At 35.9% G+C, this 20,000-nt stretch overlaps 1 protein-coding gene across 2 annotated transcripts in view; it reads left to right on the top strand.

Moving 5' to 3' along the window:
* The window catches only part of LOC106878164 (leucine-rich repeat serine/threonine-protein kinase 1), a 110,866-nt gene that overhangs the window by 88,187 nt on the left and 2,679 nt on the right, over window positions 1-20,000 (top strand). The window contains exons 34-35 of one of the 2 annotated variants that reach the window (XM_089363882.1): window positions 3,738-3,830; window positions 10,290-12,677. In XM_089363882.1, the coding sequence (XP_089220008.1) occupies window positions 3,738-3,830; window positions 10,290-10,708 (512 nt within the window). In that variant the 3' untranslated portion in view covers window positions 10,709-12,677. Of the gene's footprint in view, window positions 1-3,737; window positions 3,831-10,289; window positions 12,678-20,000 lie in introns of those variants that run through there. The other variant, XM_089363883.1, reaches the window with a different exon arrangement.

Consider the following 20,000-nt stretch of genomic DNA (forward strand, 5'->3'; position numbering starts at 1 on the left):
TTTTTATTCCTCTAACTTTGCTTTTTACCACTTTATATGTACACACACACACACACACTGAGAAAGTAAGCACAGATACATACATATATATACACATACACACACACACACACACATATATACATACATATATATATATATACACACACACACACATATATATGTATATATACATATATACATATATATATATGTATATATATGCACATATATATATATATATGTGTGTGTGTATATATACACACATGTATACACATATATGTATATACACATATATATATAGATATATATATATATATACACACACACACACACATACACACACACACATATATATATATATATAATATATACACACAGATATACATACACACACACATATATATATATATATATATATATATACACACACATATACATAGCACACACACACACACACACACACACACACACACACACACATTCTTTAAGCTGCAGGCAAGAAGCTCTGCATAAATACTATATCTTCCCCCTTCTCCCACCACTTCCTACATTATAAACTCCTCTTCATCCTCCTCCTCCTCCTCCTCCTCACCTCCCCCCTTCTCCTCACTGCTATCTGTTGCTCATCAATACAACTGTCTTCTTTATTCCACTGTATTTACTTTAGCTAAATTTAGCTCTGGTCCAGGCAAGTCTCCATCTTTATCATCCATAGTCACTTATGTCTTCTTGTCTGCTTTACGTCTTACGTCTTCTTTCCCACCACCCTTCCCTTTCTGCTCCTTCTATCTACTTATTCCCCCACCACACACCCACTCTCTCTCCTTCTCTCTATTAATCTCTCTCTCTCTCTCTCTCTCTCCCTATTTGTATATTCTTATTGTTTATTCTCCTGCCTATCTATTTCTGCTTTACAGCTGCCTTCTTTCTCTCTCTCTCTCATTGTCTTCTGTCCTTTAATGTCTATTTCTCTCTTTTCTATGTTATCCTCTATGTCATTTATGCACTTCTCTCATCACCACCATCATACCAACACCACCACTGCGACCATCACACCCCCACCCCCACCACCATCACATTACTGCCATCATCATCTCCACCACACCACCACCACCACCACCATCACACCACCACCACCACCACTTCCACCATCATCACACCACCACCATCATTACCACCACTGCCACTGTCATTGTCATAATCATAATTAACACCACCACCACCACCACCACCACCACCACCACAACCACTTTCCCTTTTTTATTTTTAAATTTTCGCTTTTGTCTTTTCTCTATTAGCAATGTTGGTAGTATGCGGTGGCATGGAAATTAACTTTGTCCAAATGCCGCCATGAAAGACATGTTTTTGTTTGGCAGCGGTTGGAGCAGCTTCATCAGTCGTTCTGCTCGTTTCCTTGCTTCAGCAAACGTAACATGATTTTAGCAGAAAACCTACTCCATCTTATTAATTATTTTCTGATAGTCATTGAAGTCCGTTTGTTTAAAGGTTTCTTCCCACTGGCAAAAGTGATACCTGACATGGCGAGTTGTCTTGCCAACCTAATACCTGAAACTTGTAAAGAAGCCAGCAGTTTGTGTTTATCTGATGTTGGCAGACAGATGGAGAGATTGATAGGGGCAGATGGGCAGATAGATAAATTGATATATCGGGAGATAAATGCAATGTTTGTGAGATAGATGGGGAGATGGCAGTTAGATACGTTAATAGATAGACATAGACATAGACAGAAAGATAGACATGTGGAAAATTGGAGAGGATTATAAATGGTTTCATGAACTAAGAGAGAGAGAGAGAGTGGTTATATAAAGGCAGTTACTAGACTAATGGTTAACGAGATAGATATATAATATTCCTATTTATAATGGGTGCAGCTGTAGCTGTGTAGTTTAGAAGTTTATTTTGTAACCTTGTGGTTCTAGGTTCAATCCTACTGCACAACACCTCACATAATGTCTTTCATCATAGTCTTAAGCTGACATGATACCTTGTGAGTGGAATTTGTTCAACAGAAAATTCATTTACATTATTTACAACTGACAGGCATATGGCGTAGTAGTTAAGAGCGCAGGCTACTAACCCCAAGATTCCGAGTTTGATTCCAAGCAGTCACCTATTATTATTATTATTCACCTGAATAATAATAATAATAATAATAATAATAATAATAATAATAACATAGAAAGACACCTTAGGAATGAGAACCCAGGTTCGAAATTTCCTCAAGACACCTGATGAAGGCTGGAGGGTATATCAGCTGAAACGTTGTGTTAACAACAGGCAAGATGAGGACAAACATCTGTCAATTGTAAATAAGGTAAATAATGTAGATTTCTTTCATATAAGCAGAGACAATCTGACAGTGAAGCCATACGCACACAGACACAAATTCAGTGTGAAACGAAAATAATCGACACACCAGCAAAAAGACAACCACACAATACCTTGCCCTGCATTCCTGTAATATAGCGTCAGAATTTCAGCAAAAACACTGACACCATTCAGCATTTGTAAATTCATTTCACTATTACTTATATTTATTATGGAAAAAATCTTATAAAAAAAGACTATCACAATACGAATACCAAACAAATGCACGGCATGCATCAGAAAATGACGATGAGACACGTTCATGGCTTGCAGATCAGCGACAAAGAAAGCAAGCTCGGCATGCATCTGAAACCGAACATCAACAAAATGCATGATTTTCAGAGAGCAAACAAAGAATGGCAGTTTGACCTGCAGCAGAAAATGAAGATGAAAGACATGCATGACTTGCAGCTGATTGTCTTTGAAAAGCATCACAAGAAACTGCAAACAGACTTGCAGATAGCCGACAAAGAATGATATTGATCTTTCATCTACTTCGATTATTACATAGTTTTATCTTCTAAAAATGCACACATACAGGAGGAGTAAATTATACATATAATAATACATTCAATGTGGCTCCAGATAAACTGTAAAAGTAATTACCTGATCAACAACAGGTTTTACTGCTAGTGTATGTATATATATATATATATATATATATATATATATATATATATATATATATATATATATATATATATATACATACACATACATACATACATATATATATGATGGGCTTCTTTCAGTTTCTGTCTATCAAATCCATTCAGAAGGCTTTGATCAGCCTGAGACTATAGTAGAAGACACTTGTCCAAGGTGCCACGCAGTGGGATTGAACCCGGAACCATGTAATTGGGAAGCTAACTCCTTATCACATAACTACACTTGTGACTATATGATACACTAACATATTGTATGATGTAAGAAGTAAAGATCATAAGTATGAAGTAAAGATTATAAGTATGAAGTAAAGATCATAAGTATGAAGTAAAGATCATAAGTATGTAGACAGGTAGATGAGATGAATAGCCACTTATGATGGTAGAAAAGCGTTATATATGACATTTTAGAATTTTAATTCTATCAGCAAAACATCAAATCAGGAGAGTACAGTTGGTGGTAGTGGTATGGACAGTGGTGGTAGTGGTGCATTTTTTCTGTTGGTTGAGCATTCTAAAATGATAGATTTCTTTGCAGTTTTACTTCCTGCACTTTCACCCTGCAAACTGCATTTTTTTTTTAATTTAGAAAGATTTTTTTAATCCTGCAAAAATATTTTTAAAAATTTGTAAATAGAATTTTTTTGATAGTTTTTTTTTTTGTTTTTTAAAAAATTAATTTTATTTTATTATTTAATTTAGGTTCTACTGTTGTGAGGTGGAATGTTCACACTCATCTTCAAGAGTCAACACTTGACTGTGAGTCTGCAGTTGCGGATATTAAGAGACCAAAAAGTGAGTGTTTTAAGTTTTATATCGATGTTGTTTTTTATGTATCTTTACTCTCTCTGAATGGCAAATACTGCAAGCTAGGGAACTGAAAATGTTAATTGATATCCTTTATCTTTTACGTGGTTCAGTCATTGGGCTATGGCCATGCTGGGGCACACCATTGAAGGATTTTTAGTCAAACAGATTGACTCCAGTTTTTCTGTTTCTTTTAAGTTTTGCACTTAAAGTATCAGCCTCATTTGCTAAATCATTTAGTTGCAGGGATATAAATGAGCCAACACTGGTTGTCAGCTGGAGAGTGGAGTAACAAACACTGAAACACACACACACACATATGCAAACACATCTACACACACACACACACATGGGAAGCCTCTTTCAGTTTCTGTCTACCAAATCTACACACAAAGCTTTGGTTGGCTCAGGACCATTGTAGAAGATACTTGCCCAAGATGCCATGCCTGTTGTATATCCCTAGGCTGGCCCCTAAATGAATGAATCTGTGATCAAAGGCTTTCTGACTTTATTCATTTCAGTTTTTAGTTTTATAGATTACATTATCTAAAGCATCCTTCAGTTTTTAAGTCGGTAGAATGTAATTTGAGGAAAATTTGGTTGCTATTTCTAGCAGTTTGAATATCCATACAGGAGCTCCCTCACTGGCTGTGTGTTTTAAATTTCTTCACCATTGCAAATATTGGTTGCTGCTTGTTGAAAGTTGACCCTTTTGGGACCACTTTTCAAATGAAAAAAGCTGCCTACATGTTTCAATTAATTTTTGAAAATAATCAGGAATTTGGAGCATGAACCAGAATGGGATTTAGTTGAAGTAACTCATTTTGTCATTATTAAGCTGGTGTTAACATTGAAGGATTTTAATTTAAGTATGAACACTTTGGAAAAGAAGTTTCATTTCAGAGAACCTAAGGCAGGTCTCTGGCGGGTTGGTATTGAAAGAGTTTTTTAATCAATGAAGGCAGAACTTCGACAGACTCTATAAATGAGTTGAGTCATTGCGGGCTTTGTCTAAATTTGATTTTAAGATGCAGTTTAGCCAAGTCAGTTGTTTTTTTTATAAATGGAAAATTACAAGGGGTTGTTTAAAATGCTGTTATGCTATACTGCTTGCAGTTGTTTATATGTTATATTAAAGTGATTTGGAAGAGATTTTACTGTTATATTCAGCATGTGGAATGACCATATAGAAGCTCCCATGTCATAATGATAGCGACTATGAATGGAAAAGAAGGATAATATTCTCACCAATGAGAAAAAATTGCATTTTTATGTATCCATAGTAACGCGCATATGAATATATTTCTATTACACTATTGGCTGCTGTTTCTAGTTGATCACATGACCATAAAAGGGGCTTCCCTCACCGACTCAGAGTTGGAGTGGGAATAGGTGGGGAAGTATAAAATGGTGTGGGGTGGGTTTTGTATGATGGATGAGTAGAGGTTTAGTGTAAATGGGATTATCTAAATACCACAAGGAATAATTTTGCATATCTTTGTGGTTGGATCTAAAATGTTAATTATGATAATGAATGTGTAGATTTTAATTGAAGTTTCTATACTGAAGAATGTTGATTAAATTTATGTTGTTGATGCCTAGCATCAGATCAGATCTGGTTGAGCAGAACTATGGTCAAAGACACTCCATCCATAGCCAGCCATTCTTTTTAGATATACTTTGAATCTCTTCTATTGTTTTAGCCAATTTCTTCAATGGTGAAAGTAGTTGTCTCTTTCCCTTTTTAAATCTAGTAGGGTGTTATTTGAGGGAAATTTAACTGCTATCTTCAGCAGTTCACATAAGCCTATAGCAGTTGTCAATCATTTTTAATTTATGGACCCCCTTTGCTTACTATTTTATTCTGGTGGAACCCCAAAGCCATTTCATCATCTAACATTGTGTGATTTCTAGCCTTCAATATGATGATGTGGAGGCTGTCTCATTGGCTTGCCTGGACCAGAAAGGGAGCAGCAGATGTAAGAATGAGAATGATGTCTAGGGCTACATCATGTAATATATCCTTCCCCCCTTTTTTTTTAAAGATAGTTAGGAATGATACAGGGTGTGGGGGAGAATAGCTGCTATTTCTAGCCTTTAATATGGCTGTTGAGGCTGTCTCGCTGGTTTGCTGGGAGGTTGTGGTTTTTTTCTGAAAAGTGCTTGACAGTTTTTGACATCAGAATTTTGAATATTTTCTGTGGACAAAACACATCAGCAGGAAGAAGTGGAGAGATTACAGTTTAAACACTTGTTGACACATTTGATGTGCTGCTTAGTTTCTCGATTATTTATTCCGAGGCGGGGGGTGGGTGGGGGTGGGGGTGGGGGTGAACAGACAAAAAAAGCCCCACTTAATAAATATTCTATAGTGTGTCTGGATTTTAAATTACATATCTTTTTTGTTTTGTGTTTGCTGTTTTTTACTTCTTTTAGTCGTTGGACTGCGACCATGCTGGGGCCTGGTACTTATTCTATTAGTATCTTTTGCCAAACTGCTAAGTTCCACGGATGTAAACATGGCAACACAGGTTGTCAAGGAGTGGTGGTGGTGGTGGTGGTGGTGGGGTCAAACAAAAGGACAAACACTCACATGGGCTTCTTTAAGTTTCCGTCTACCAAATCCACTCGCAAGGCTTTGGTCAGTGTGAGGCTATAGTAGAAGACACTTACCCAAGGGGCCATGCATTGGAACTGAACCTGGAACCATGTGGTTGGGAAGCAAGCTTCTTACCAAACAGCCATGCTGCACCTATGTAGTTTTATTTTTAAAATTAAAGTTTGGATAGGAGACTTTAAGGTGTGGTATCTAAACCTTGTTATGGGAATGTCCCTTGTTGTCTGTCAGCAGAGCATGTTAACTGCTTGTGGCTACTAGGTGTCATTGGGGGTAGTGCACTTTCATTGTTGGATGTATGTGAGGAATTCCTTGGTGCACGTATGTATATGGTGAGCTTCGACACAGTTTCTACCTATCAAATTCTTTCACAAATCATTAGTTGGCCCAAGGCTGTAGTGGAAGACACTTTTGCTGAAGATGTCATTCAGTGGAACTGAACCCAAAACCATGTGGTTGCAAAGTGGACTTCTTAATGATGAAGCCATCTCTGTGCCTAAACTTCTGTTGAAAAACCTCCAAAGGAAACCAGAGACCTCTTGTGGCTGGAGCTGGTTTATTAGCACCGCAGGCAAGTTTTACTTCTGAATAATTAACAACAAATTGAATCAAGATGAAGTGATGCTTTAATGAAAGATGAGGCAATTAACGAGATTTCTTATCGTTATTTCATTTTTTTTTTTCTGTGGTGGACATTTTTTTTATCAGTTATCATTATTATCATTAATATTATTCTTTTCTACTCTAGGCACAAGGCCTGAAATTTTGCGGGAGGAGGCTAGTTGATTAGATCGACCCCAGTACGCAACTGGTTTTTAATTTATTGACCCTGAAAGGAGGAAAGGCAAAATCGACCTCAGCAGAATTTGAACTCGGAACATAAAGACAGACGGAATACCACCAAGCATTTCGCCCGGCGTGCTAATATTTCTGCCAGCTTGTCACCTTCATTATCATTATTATCATTATCATTATTATAATTAAGGCAGCGAACTGGCAGAATCGTTAGCACACTGGATGAAATGCTTAGCAGCTTTTTGCCTGTCGCTATGTTCTGAGTTCAAATTCCATCGAGGTCAACTTTACCTTTCATCCTTTTGGGGTCGATAAAATAAGTACCAGTTGAACACTTGGGTTGATGTAATCAACTAGTCCCATCCCCCAAAATTTCAAGCCTTGTGCCTATAGGAGAAAGGATTATTATTATTATTATTATTATTATTATTATTATTATTATTATTATTATTTTCTCTCCTCTCTGAAATTCATTTTTATTTAATTTTCAAAAAGGAGTTGAAAAATATCAGAGAAGGAGAAAAGGTTATCATATTTCATTTCAAAGGTTTTGTGTGTGTGTGTGGTATTGTTCTTTTGGGTTTTTTTTTCCTGATTTTTATATATATATATATATATATATATTTTTAACATTCAGAAGAAGATGAAAAAATAAACTCAAATAGTCAAAAAAGAAGAAAGCAAACTTGTATCCATTGAACAGTATTTCACTGTTTAGGACTGCTGGAATCCTTTTAAAAAGAATTTTTTATTTTTAACTTCATAAATGAAATTGACAACAACAACAACAGCAACAAGAAAAATAATTTACAAACAATTCTATAAATTTTTAAATTTTCATTAAATTAAAATAATGGAAATTGTAATTCATAATAGAAATATTCCTCCTTTGGAAATTGAACTGAGAAAAAACAAACAAAACAAATCAAGCAAAAAACAACAACAAAAAAAATGGAGAAATCAAAAAAACATCCCCCTTGAAAAACTTGGGAAAGTAATTGGTTATTTCGGTTTTGATCATCCCTGAAGAGAAATGGGCTGCTAATGAACTTTATGTCCTTCACAAGGCCAGAGTTTATTTATTGTAAATAACAATAATAATAAAAATTCAATAATTCAGTAATTACCCCCACCCCCTCCTTCCTGCCTTCTCCTTGTTTCACATTTGGAAAAAGTATATAAAAGAATAAATATGTAAAACGGAAAATAGAGAAAATAAAAATTAATGCTGTTTTAGAGGGTCACTCATGCATATTCTACAGATTTTATAGCCCCACAAGAGAAAGAAAGACACCCCCCCCCCTAAAAATGCAAGGAAAAAGGGTTTATAGGAATGCTGATGGGAGTAAAGTAAAATGGAAAATACAGAATAATCAAAAGATCATCATAAGGTGATGATGATAAATAAAGCAGAGCCGGAAGAACATAATACTGTTTTTATTTCTCTGTGTTCAGATCTCACTGGGATTAATTCTACATTTTTATCTGCGTTGGGTTGATTAATAAAAATAGGGGAAAAAAAATATATATATTGATGATGAAAATAAAACCTGCATACTAGTTGTTGTTGGTGTTGCTGTTGTTGTTCTCATTGTTGGTGACAGTATTGCTTTGGTTCTCCGCGTCCAAGTCCACCTTGAGTGAACAAACCTGTGATCAAAGATATTTCAGCTTTGATTATCATTCAATTACAATCATCCAACATTATTTTATTATTATTGTTGTTATTATTATTATTATTAGTAGTAGTAGTGGTAGAGAGCAATTTGAGGGAGATTTGGCAGCTATATCGAGCTGCCCATATAGAGCCACCTTTATAGAATATTGAGGTTCACACAATTTATTTTAACTGCATTTTTCAGGATCAAAGAAATGTTTTTTTTTTTAAATGTCTTTATGTCTAATCAAAATAATTCATTAAATGTCCTAATTGTTATTATAATTACGAATTGGACACTGACAAGAAGTGTAATATTCTTTTCACACATTAACACCACAGACCACACACACACACGCACACACACATGTATACACATGAGCTAATGAAGGGACCTGTATGTGGTATCATAACCTGCTAGAATTAGCAGCCAAGTCTTCCACAGATTAAACCATTCTTGAAAATAGGACCTTCAGTATTTAGTTATGTAACTTTACATTCTGAGTTCAAATCCCATCAAGGTTGATTTTACCTTTCATCTTTGTTGGAAGGAGAAAAGAAACTTACAATGTTAATTTGATTTACAAGACTACCCCTCGACATACGTATGTATGTGTGTATTATATATGCATGCATGCATCTATCTATCTATCTATCTATCTATCTATCTATCTATCTGTCTCTGTCTCTCTCTATATATATGTGTGTGTGTGTGTGTGTGTGTGTAGGTTTGGCCAAAAGTCGCCCAACAGTAAATCAAAATTCCATAAATACTTAATATTCAATTTTATTTATTCATTCCAATTATAAATGTTTAATAATTGAATGCTGTGAGTTAAAATCACTGTTTTTTCCAACCTTTGTCTATTTATTAGCGAAGTCTCATATAAAATTATTTTTTGCTTTAATCTTGGAATTAAATGGTTTTGATTTACTGTCAAGTAACTTTTGGCCAACCCTGTATATATAGTTTACTGTTCTGTACCTCATCCAGTGAGCGATAAATATCATTTCGCATACACAGTATAAAGATATGATCTACTAATAGTTTTTTTTGCTTTGGAGACCCATGTCTCCAAAGCAAGAAACTGTTAGTAGCCCATATACTGTATACATAAATTCACACATGTACGCACACACACGCCCCCATTCACACAATGGACTCCCACGCAGTTTCCATCTACCAAATTTACTCGCAATGCATTCGTCAACACAAGGCTTATAGAAGACACTTGCTCAAGGTGTCGTGCAGTGGGACTGAACTCAAAACTCTGTAATTGCGAAGCGAGCTTCTTAACCACACAACCATGCTTGTGCCTAGTTATATATATTTACTAGAAAAGTCTTTCTTACACTTTTTCTCCTTTTTCTTTCCCAGAGAAAACCTGCCTAGTCACAGCTATGAATGTCGTTGCGGGCCACCTATATGTTGGAACGACGCTTGGGATTATTGTCGTGGCCGAAGCGCTAACCATGGTGCCTCTTGCTATCCTCCAGTGTCATGGAACTAGCGAATTCTACATCAAAGCAATCCAACCTTTACAGGTAGACACGGGCATGATGGAGGTATGTACACCGGCATCGACAGTTGGAATTCCGCGGAGTGCTCAGTCATCAAGAGACCAGCGAGGCATCATCACCGTTGGCCGAGGTTTCGTGGACCCTTTTAGAAACTTTCTGGAGCAGCTGAAAAGGTCCTCTGTGCCTTACTTGGAAAGCGGCAAACTTCCCGATGACATGTATAAACGCCATGCGTTTCTTATTAGCTGGATTGCAGAAGACTGGTGCAATTATTGATATGTTTCATCCGTTACTCTTTTAAACTTGTTCTCTTAAAAGTAAAAAGGAAGACAACTTTTTTGGGGGGAAAAAACAAAAGCAAAAACGTCTTGAAATCAATTTAAAGAGGACGGAAAGAAAAACACCTCAATAACAAAAGAACAACAGAAAATCTCTTTCAAATTTCTGAATTTCTCTGCCAAATGAAACAACAACAACAACAACAACAAAACGGAAAGGGGTAAAGCAACAAAAAATATAAATAAATAAAAAAAAGACGAAAACAAGAAGATATGAGAAAGTATAAGAAAAAAACGTACTTCTATGATGGTAAAAAATTTCCAGAGAAGTGGACTATTATTATATCATTATATAACAAATTTATATTATTTAATATCGTCGTATATATACTTCTGTTTTCGAAACTAAGATCTGTAACAATGTTTGTGTTTTTTCATGTTTTTTTTAAAAAATTAATTTAATTTAATTCAACTTAATTTAATTTGTGTCTCATTTCATTCTGTAGTATTTATTTAATTCAAACATTTCCGGAAACTTTTTACTCTTGACCATCACCCCAGCCCCTTTACTTTTTATGTATGTATGTATGTATGTATGTATGTATGTATGTATGTTTGTAAGTGTCTATCTCTGCCTCTGTCCGTGTGTATATTTATGTATATGTATGTTGTGTAAATATATGTATTATAAGTGAAACAGCAGCGAAATATCTCTGTGTCGTTCTCGTTCCGCTCCAGGGCATTCGTTTCGCCTGATTTTGAGGTATAATGTGTTTTTTAACACTGTCTTTAAAGAAACTTACCCTGGATGAAATATCACAGCCTAAAAGCGTTTAAACAACGTGTGAATCTATGTGCATATATGTGTGTATGTATGTACGTATGTGTCTATGTGTTTGTATATATACATGTCTACGTATATATATATGCCTATTGTGTATATGTGTGCGTGCGTGCGCGTCTGTTTTTACGTATGTATTCAGAGATATTCGTATATATGTGTGTATGCGCGCGTGCGTGTGTTCGTATTTCCCTTGTCTTCGGGTGTGTTTGCTGATTATAACCAATGTCGATAGTATTAGATATGTCTCTTGCTTGCTGCCCATTGCGAAAGCATGTCCGGATTTCTTGCTTCGTTGCATGATCATCGTACGCAAAGGGCTCAGTCGTATGTTGTGGTCTGCTTCTAGTTCTTTGCGTTGACAATTCCAGATTGCTTGTTCTTCGATAGACTGGGAAATTATTTATCCCGTTGCTTGAAGACACGGGTAGGGGTTGGCATCAGAAAAGTTATCTGGTCATAAATAACTCTGCTCCAACACGTCCCCGTCTGACCCATGCAAGCAAGGAAAAACAGACGTTAAAGTAAAATGTGTGTGTGTGGTATGTTTGTGTATGTGTGTTTATGTATTTATTGTTTTATGGTTTTGTTTTTCTTCTTTGGGGGTCAAAATGCTGCCCCCTCCCACTCCCATTTTGTAAAGAATGCAAATTGATTGCTTCCCGAAGAAGCTGACTGTGATGACGAAATTGCCGAAAGTTCTGGTCTGTGAATTGAAATGAACAGAAAAAAAATTATTAAAAAAAAAATTATAAAAATAATAATAGAAAAAAACCTAAAACAAAGTAAAGCATAAACATAGAAAAATTTATCAGAATTTAATGTAAAATATGAAAGCAAAAATATATATATGATAAAAGCAATGGAGGAAAGCGGTGTTTATGTTGGTGCAGACTGATTTTTGTCTATGACAAACGATGATGTAAATATTATAATGAGTTAATCTGATATTATCATAATATATTAATTATTTAAGGATTTTCAATTTTATAAAAAATCTAATTTATTCAGTTCATTTATTTGTCAAATTAATTATTAATATGTATGTATTTATTTATTTGTTTATTATTTATTTATCATTTGTTATTAACTGTTCGATTTTATTAAATATCATATAACATCTTGATTCTTTCGTTTGTTATTTATCTTTACTAAGACACGATGAATGGTGGACACCGACCGTAGGCGTTGCCGTATGGTTGAGAAGTTCACTTTGCAACCATGTGGTCATGGGTTCGATCTCATTGGGCAAGTGTTCTTCTGTTATAGCCACATCTTTTATATTTTACTTATTTCAGTCATTAGACTGCGGCCATGCTGGGGCACCACTTTGAGGAATTTTTAGTCGAATGAATCAAACCCGGTACTTATTTTTGAAACTTGGTAATTTATTCTCTCGGTTTCTTTTGCTGAACCGTTATTCCGATGCGAACTTAATCATTCAGCCATTCCGGCGCCCAGTGTGAGCCTTGCAATATATTTCAAAACGAAACAAATAACCTTAATCTTATGTCATTTAAAGAGGACTGGAGATGACAGAAACGTTAAAAGTCAGGCAAAAATCCTTGTGGCTTTTAGCTACGACCCTTTAGCTTACTTCAAATCCCGCTCAGGTCATCTTTTCTTTTCATTCTTCCGATATCGATTGAATAAAGTACTTGTCAAATGCTGACTCAACCATCCTTCAAATTCGTAGTTTTGTGTCTGAATGAGAGATCTTTGTTACGTTAATTAAACACTCTATTTTAGCTTAAAATATACGTGAACATTGTCTTTAGAAAATATATTCATATTTGAGATTTATTTTGATTTTACTTTTACTGTCCTACATTTATTTCCCCGTGCTTCCTCGTACAGTTTTGCTTATTTGTTGAAGAAGGGACTTGCTTAACAATGGTGACCTCCGAATCAGTTTGGCCCTCCCCACTGAGGCAACATTGTACCAACCAATCTCGCGCCAATGTATGATAATCCCATGGATTAGCCTACAAACTTAACGACGGTTTTTTTCTCATCGCAGTACATTTAACCACTTCATCCTATGGGCATTGGTTCTCGTTAACGTTCCATCAATTCTGGAACCTTCAAGCTTGAGCAGAACAGATAGTAACTTCTTTCTCATGGCAACACAGGAAGTGTCTGTTGTGGGGGACTAATGACGGTGGACACTTTCAATATGTCATGCAATCATTGATTGACAACTCTTCAGCCTTATGTAGGTAGAAATGAGGAAGAGCCTCAAATACTTGAAATGAATAAACCGCTATCTTTTCCATCCATTCGCCATTGAAACTATATGCATTTATGTCCTTCGACAGCCATCTACTTAAAACAAGTAGCCCGGTTGTCGTCTCGTTGACATTTACAATGATAAAAAGAGAAGCTTCTTGGTTGAATCAGCGAATTTCAGTTGCTATTGTTTGTAGAAATGCTGCTAGCATTTCTATCTTGTATCAAGAATTACCAATATTATCATAGCAAGTATTAGTTGAAACATGCTCATTATGTTTATTTGTTTGCACGTTCGACTACATAGCTAAAAGCATTCATTTGTGACAAGCAATTCATCTGATGCAACTTTATACATATAACCCTTTCACATTACTTGTTTTTATATATTTCTTTTGCGCTCGTTCCTTCTTTTATTTTCTTACGCTTTTTTTTCTCTTTATTTTGCTGGACCAAACAAATTATTTTTTCCAGGTGGATGCCTTTGCTTCTACAAACCACTCAACTGCGGAGCAGAGTGGAGACTGTATTTGTAATGACCGAATAAGAGTCCGGTCACGTCAGGTTTTTCTTTTCTCCACAGAGTGTAACTATTATCTGCCGAGTCTTTCCTTTTCCTAAGACAGCAGTGATTCCGGAGAGATATTTCTAGATCAGACGCATGTAAAGCAGTCATACGAAATCTGCGGCCCGCGGGACTATCTGAATGGTGCATTATCCAAATATTACCTTGAATTTTGTAGTAGTGCAGCCCGCCAGATGATGAGCCATATCTCATGTGGCCTGCTCCTCGAAAAGGTTTTTCTATGTATATTATTGTTCAGCGCCGGTTCAGCTATCATTGATCATAATTATAACCAAAGGCGTTCTAATAGTGACCACCCTATCATTATTTCGGACATAATGTATCTACGATTACATCAATGTCTTTCCTTTTCATGTTGATAGGATGACTGGAGGAAGATTTGGCTGTTATTTTTAACAGATTCTGTAACTGAGTAGAGGTTCTCTCAGTTGCAGCTGGAACTACATTATCTATTGTCTGTAGCTTTTGAAGATGTCAAGGTATGATTTCAGGTAGATTTAGCTGTTATTTATAGAAGGTCGGGCAAACAAGCAGAGTTCTCGTTGGCGCGACAGTATATGTTTAAGAAAAATGAATCACTTTGGTTTATCACTCTGTGATACTCTCCGTATGAAAATTAATAATTAAGTCAGTGTTAACATATTTGATATAATGTGCATCATTGATATAATTAGAAATATTTATATTGTGAAGAAAAGTCAAAATTCTATGATGAATAATATTTTAGTCATTTCAACAAGTACAGACATGTTTTAGCATTTTTAAATCTCCTTAGTGAGGCCTAAACTCGACTACCGTACTTGCTGAAATAGTAATAAAAGAACCGTTAATTAATGAATTAGCTGACTAATTGGTTTAGATGGTTATCACCTGTCATAATATTTTCTTCATATTCCAACAGGAATAGGAGTAACAAAACTGCAATTAAATGAAAGCTTTAATAGATATGTAACAGCTGGAATTACCAGGAATGTCGCATAAATTAACCCAGTAACGAAGTTTTTGTTAAAGTGACAGTCATGGGTTTCTAACATGGACACATAGTACGAGGTTAGACATTGTTTGAGGATAATGTAGTAGAATATATCGAATTCAGTACGTGTCCGATTCATATTTTATCGATCTCAGCCCAAGAGGATCAAATGCTAAGCTGCACTCGACAAAATTCAGATTAATTTCGTTAAAATGAAAATGACGAGCATTTTTCTGTCATAAACCAACTGAAAACAGCAATAACCTTAAATATGGTTTTATGTTCATTAAATGATCTTTTGTTAATAAAATTCTCCAATTAAAAAAATTATTTTTGGTAATGAAGAATAGGCAATGCAAGAGCTGCTTACAAAATAGACTAAAGCCTTAATTCCAAAATTTAAAAAAGTCAATTTTTTTTTGATTAGGAGAAAATCAAGTATACGTAAAATATTGGTTTCACGTTTTTGCACAAGGCCAGTAGCTTTGGGGAAGGGTTAAGTCGATTAAATTGATCCCAGTACTCAGACCGAAAGGATGAAGTGAAAAGTCGACTCCAATGGAAGTTGAAATCAGAACGTAAAGACGAACGAAATGCTGCTAAGTATATCGTCCGGCGTGCTAACGATTCTGTCAGATCGCCACCTTAAGTATACGTAAAATATTAACAGAATCAGAACTTCAAAAAAAAAAAAAAAAAATGGTATAATCAACCGTACAAGTTAGCTGTCGTGAAAAACAGTCTTCAGCCTTTTAAGAAAACATTCCATCTACAACACAAATGTTGCAAATCATTTCAGCGAGATAACACTAAAATCTCATATTCAGTTATACCGCGCTCTCCTCGGCACATAAAACCTTTCTACTTCCAACCAGTATAAACTGAATTTACTTAGAGTAAACTCTAATTCAAACTGATGCAATTGCATCAATCTAATAAATATCCTCTAGTTTCCAAACGCCCAAATTAAAGCAATAATCGGTTGTTCGAGAAAGAAAGACTTGTGTAGTGTCGAGCGAATGAGTAAAGAGAGAATCAAATAACAGACTGCGAACAAACTAGTCGTTTCTGATTGTCAAAGATTTCTGCAAGGCTAACATTTCTGGTCGATTGAAATCTTCCATTGGCCAAAATAACACACGTGACAAAGGTGAATCGAAATGTCAGCAATCAAAATGGCGTCGCTATAGATTATGTTACATTTAAGAGAAAAAAATTATATCAACAGCTGTAACGTGATGATAGATTTGCTTCATCAGGGCTAACTTCGGTTTATTCATCGACAATATTAGGGATCTGTCTGAGAAAGAAATCAACTATATATAAAAAAATACACTGCTATCTTGTCATTTACACAAAACTGCACCTTTCCCAAGGTATTTTGAGTCAGTATGAGTCAGCTACGTAAAAGCTGACTCTTCCCTAAACATGTAAATTAACTTGTAAAATATCATGTTTAAATGTTACCTTACGGGATCCTCCAATAGGTCCTGTCTTTGGCTTGTGTGTTTCACTGACCTTGAGAGCTATATCACAGTAACTCGAATTCCTAGCGTGCCTCCTATGTTGGATAGAACAAAGGATAGAGGCCAGACTAATATGGACCACCCCATCTCAGAGGTAAAAGAAAGTCAAGGAGACATCGATGACAATTCAAAACCTGCAAGACCTGGGATTAAAAAAAAAAAGCCCAAAACAACCTTGAATCGAGAACAGCGGAGACAAGTCATCGATGGACAATGTCCCATAGGTATCGAAGGGCTTAGATAATTAAGTACCCACGGGACATTTTCGTATAGGTTAAGCACAAAGTGCGACAGGTTTTACACAAATAGCTGTTTATCATTTACATTATTTACATTGGAAGGATGTGTGTTCTCATCTTGTTTGTTGTTACCGCAACGTTTCGGCTGATTTACTCTCCTTTGAACCCAACCCTGGGTTCTCATTCCTAAAGTATTTTTTTGCTGATATTATTACAGAACTCGCAATCTTGGGGCTAGTAGCCTGCGCTCTTAACCATTGCCCGTGGGCAATTACAGAGTGAATTATAGGGCTTATAAACCTAATATTTTTGTATCCTTCCTTAATACACATTCTACTCATATCTGCACTAGGTCTGCTTAGGAGGTTATTGTGTCCTAGCATATGTGCTGCCTCCTTTTAATACAGAATTCTTCACCTCAAAAATATAGAACAAATATCTGTTTATACTGATATATTTGAACACGAAATTCGAATCCCGTAGTTTAAGCGTTGCTTTTGCATCGCATCGTTTCAGGGACTCGATCATAGCAAATATCAAGTGATGTAACACAAAAATTGAAAAACCATCGCCTTCTTTAAACATATAAATTAAGTTTAGAAACCAATTCTTTCCCTAAGCATATAATTAAGTAACTTGAGAAATTAATTGTTAAGTTCTTGAAATTATCCCTCCTATTCTTTGAGAGTTGTAAGCAATTAAACATAACCACAGCCGTCGTTCGCAATCGATATAACTAGGCAGCATGTATCATGCTTCGCTTGTGAGTGAATTTTGTCGGCGGCAACTGGTCGGAAGCCTGTCATACATATGTGTGTATGTATGTGTGCGTGTGTGTATGTGTATTTGTTCCCCATCGTTTGACAACCGGTGTTGGGTAGTTTACGTTCCCGTATCTAGCAGTTTGGCAAAAAGAGACCGATCAAATAAGCACCAGACTTTAGAAAGAAATATAGGAATGTACTAGAGTCGATTTGTTTGACTAAATAAACCGTTCATGTCGATGCTCCAGCAAGGGCTGCAATATAACGACTGAAACAAGTGAAAGATAAATAATTGCGAACAGGCAAAGATCTCTTCGCGGCATTCCTCCCCCCCCCCAGCAAAACAACAAAGACAATGGTTGGAGGGAGGAAAGACCGCGCCAGCCCTTCATTGCGACGGGTTTCTCTCAGTTTTCGTCGACCCGAGGCTGTAGCAGAAGAATCTTGTACAAGGTGCCATGCAGTGGGACTGAACCCGAAACCACGTGGCGGGAAGCAAACTTCTTACCACACAGCCGCGCCTGCGCCTAAACAGCCATGCCTACACAGCCCTTAATTCGATTTATTTTTTAAAGGTTTTTTTTCTTTTTATCGATGGAGACAACATAATGAAGGATGCTATTGAGTTAACGACGGAGTCTCTGCAATCGTTTGATCTGCTTGAAATAATAACCAAATCTCCCGCAAAGCATATCCTTCCTTCTTGTCAAAGGACAAGGTTGTCACAGTTAGAATGCCTTTGATCGTATATATATGCTATGTCATGGTCGACCTAGGGTTAAATAAGAACAATAGCAGTTGCCTCCGCAGCAGCAGCAACAACTTTCTCCACAGGACATTTAGAATTCACCAACCAACAAAGGTGACTCTTCGACGTCATTTGATCTGCTAGAAATAGCAGCTGAATTTTAATCAAATAAACAGCCTTGCATCTTTAAAAAGAAATTAGAGGGGGAAAAACGCACTGAAGAATATAGTTTGCGGTTCTGGATGATCCAAGGCAGAATAAAAGATGAGGTTGTAGGAGTGTGTGTGTGTGTGTGTGTGTGTGTGTGTGTGTGTGTGTGTGTGTGTGTGTGTGTGTGTGTGTGTGGTTACAGTTAAAAATTTCTTTTGATCATAGATCTTTTCAATCATCAAAGTTGACCTGGGGCTAAACAACGACGATAACAGCAACAACAACAACAACACATTACAACAACAATCGACGTTTAGAATTTGTTTGCTACAAGACATTGCTTTCTTTTCAAACTTCTTTTTATATAATTCATAGACTAAAACGATGGAAAGAGAGAGTTAAAGCATGAAAAAGAAAGACAAGTTTACGCGAAATACTCTCTCTTTCTGTCTCTCTGTGTGTCTCTCTCTCCCCGTGTCTCTCTTTCTCTCTATGTGCCTCTCTCTCTCTCTCATTTTCTCGGTGTGTTTTGCTCCGCCACTCTTCCTCTTTCTCAATATTCGCTTGAAAGTCTATGGAAGTAACGTATTTGATGAGATTTTAATGAGCTGGCGTTAAAACATATAGTTAATGGATTAGATCGTTAACTTAACATTTTGTTAGCTTGAAGGCAGTACTCGAATATTTACCAAGTGTTTAAACTTTTATTCAATCTCCGTATTGTTTAGATATCGCGAACGAACGAACGAACGAACGAACGAACGAGCGAATGAAGAATAACAACAGCAACAACAACAATTAAAATTGCATGTTATAAAAATAAAATAAAATACAACAAAATAATATGATATTAAATAAAGAAAAGATAAAACAAGAAGATTAAAGAAGAAAAAAGAAAAAAGACAGAAAGATTCATTCAATTAGACAATGGAAGTCAAAAGTTGATACTTGGCTCTCCAGAGATGTGTTCTAACGCTTTTTTCATGTTCTGAATCCAAATTAACAACAACAACAACAACAACAACAATGACGACGACGACGATGACATCAATAAGGATAACAATGATAATGATAACGATAACAACTACGACATAAATATCATCATCATCATCATCATCATCACCATCATCATCATCATCCTCATCATTATCGTCATCATCATCCTCATCATCATCACCATCATCATCCTCATCATTATCGTCATCATCATCATCCTCATCATCATCATCGTCAT

This window comes from Octopus bimaculoides, chromosome 15 (genome assembly GCF_046866305.1).
Source record: "Octopus bimaculoides isolate indiv1 chromosome 15, ASM4686630v1, whole genome shotgun sequence".
NCBI classification, from domain to species: domain Eukaryota; kingdom Metazoa; phylum Mollusca; class Cephalopoda; order Octopoda; family Octopodidae; genus Octopus; species Octopus bimaculoides.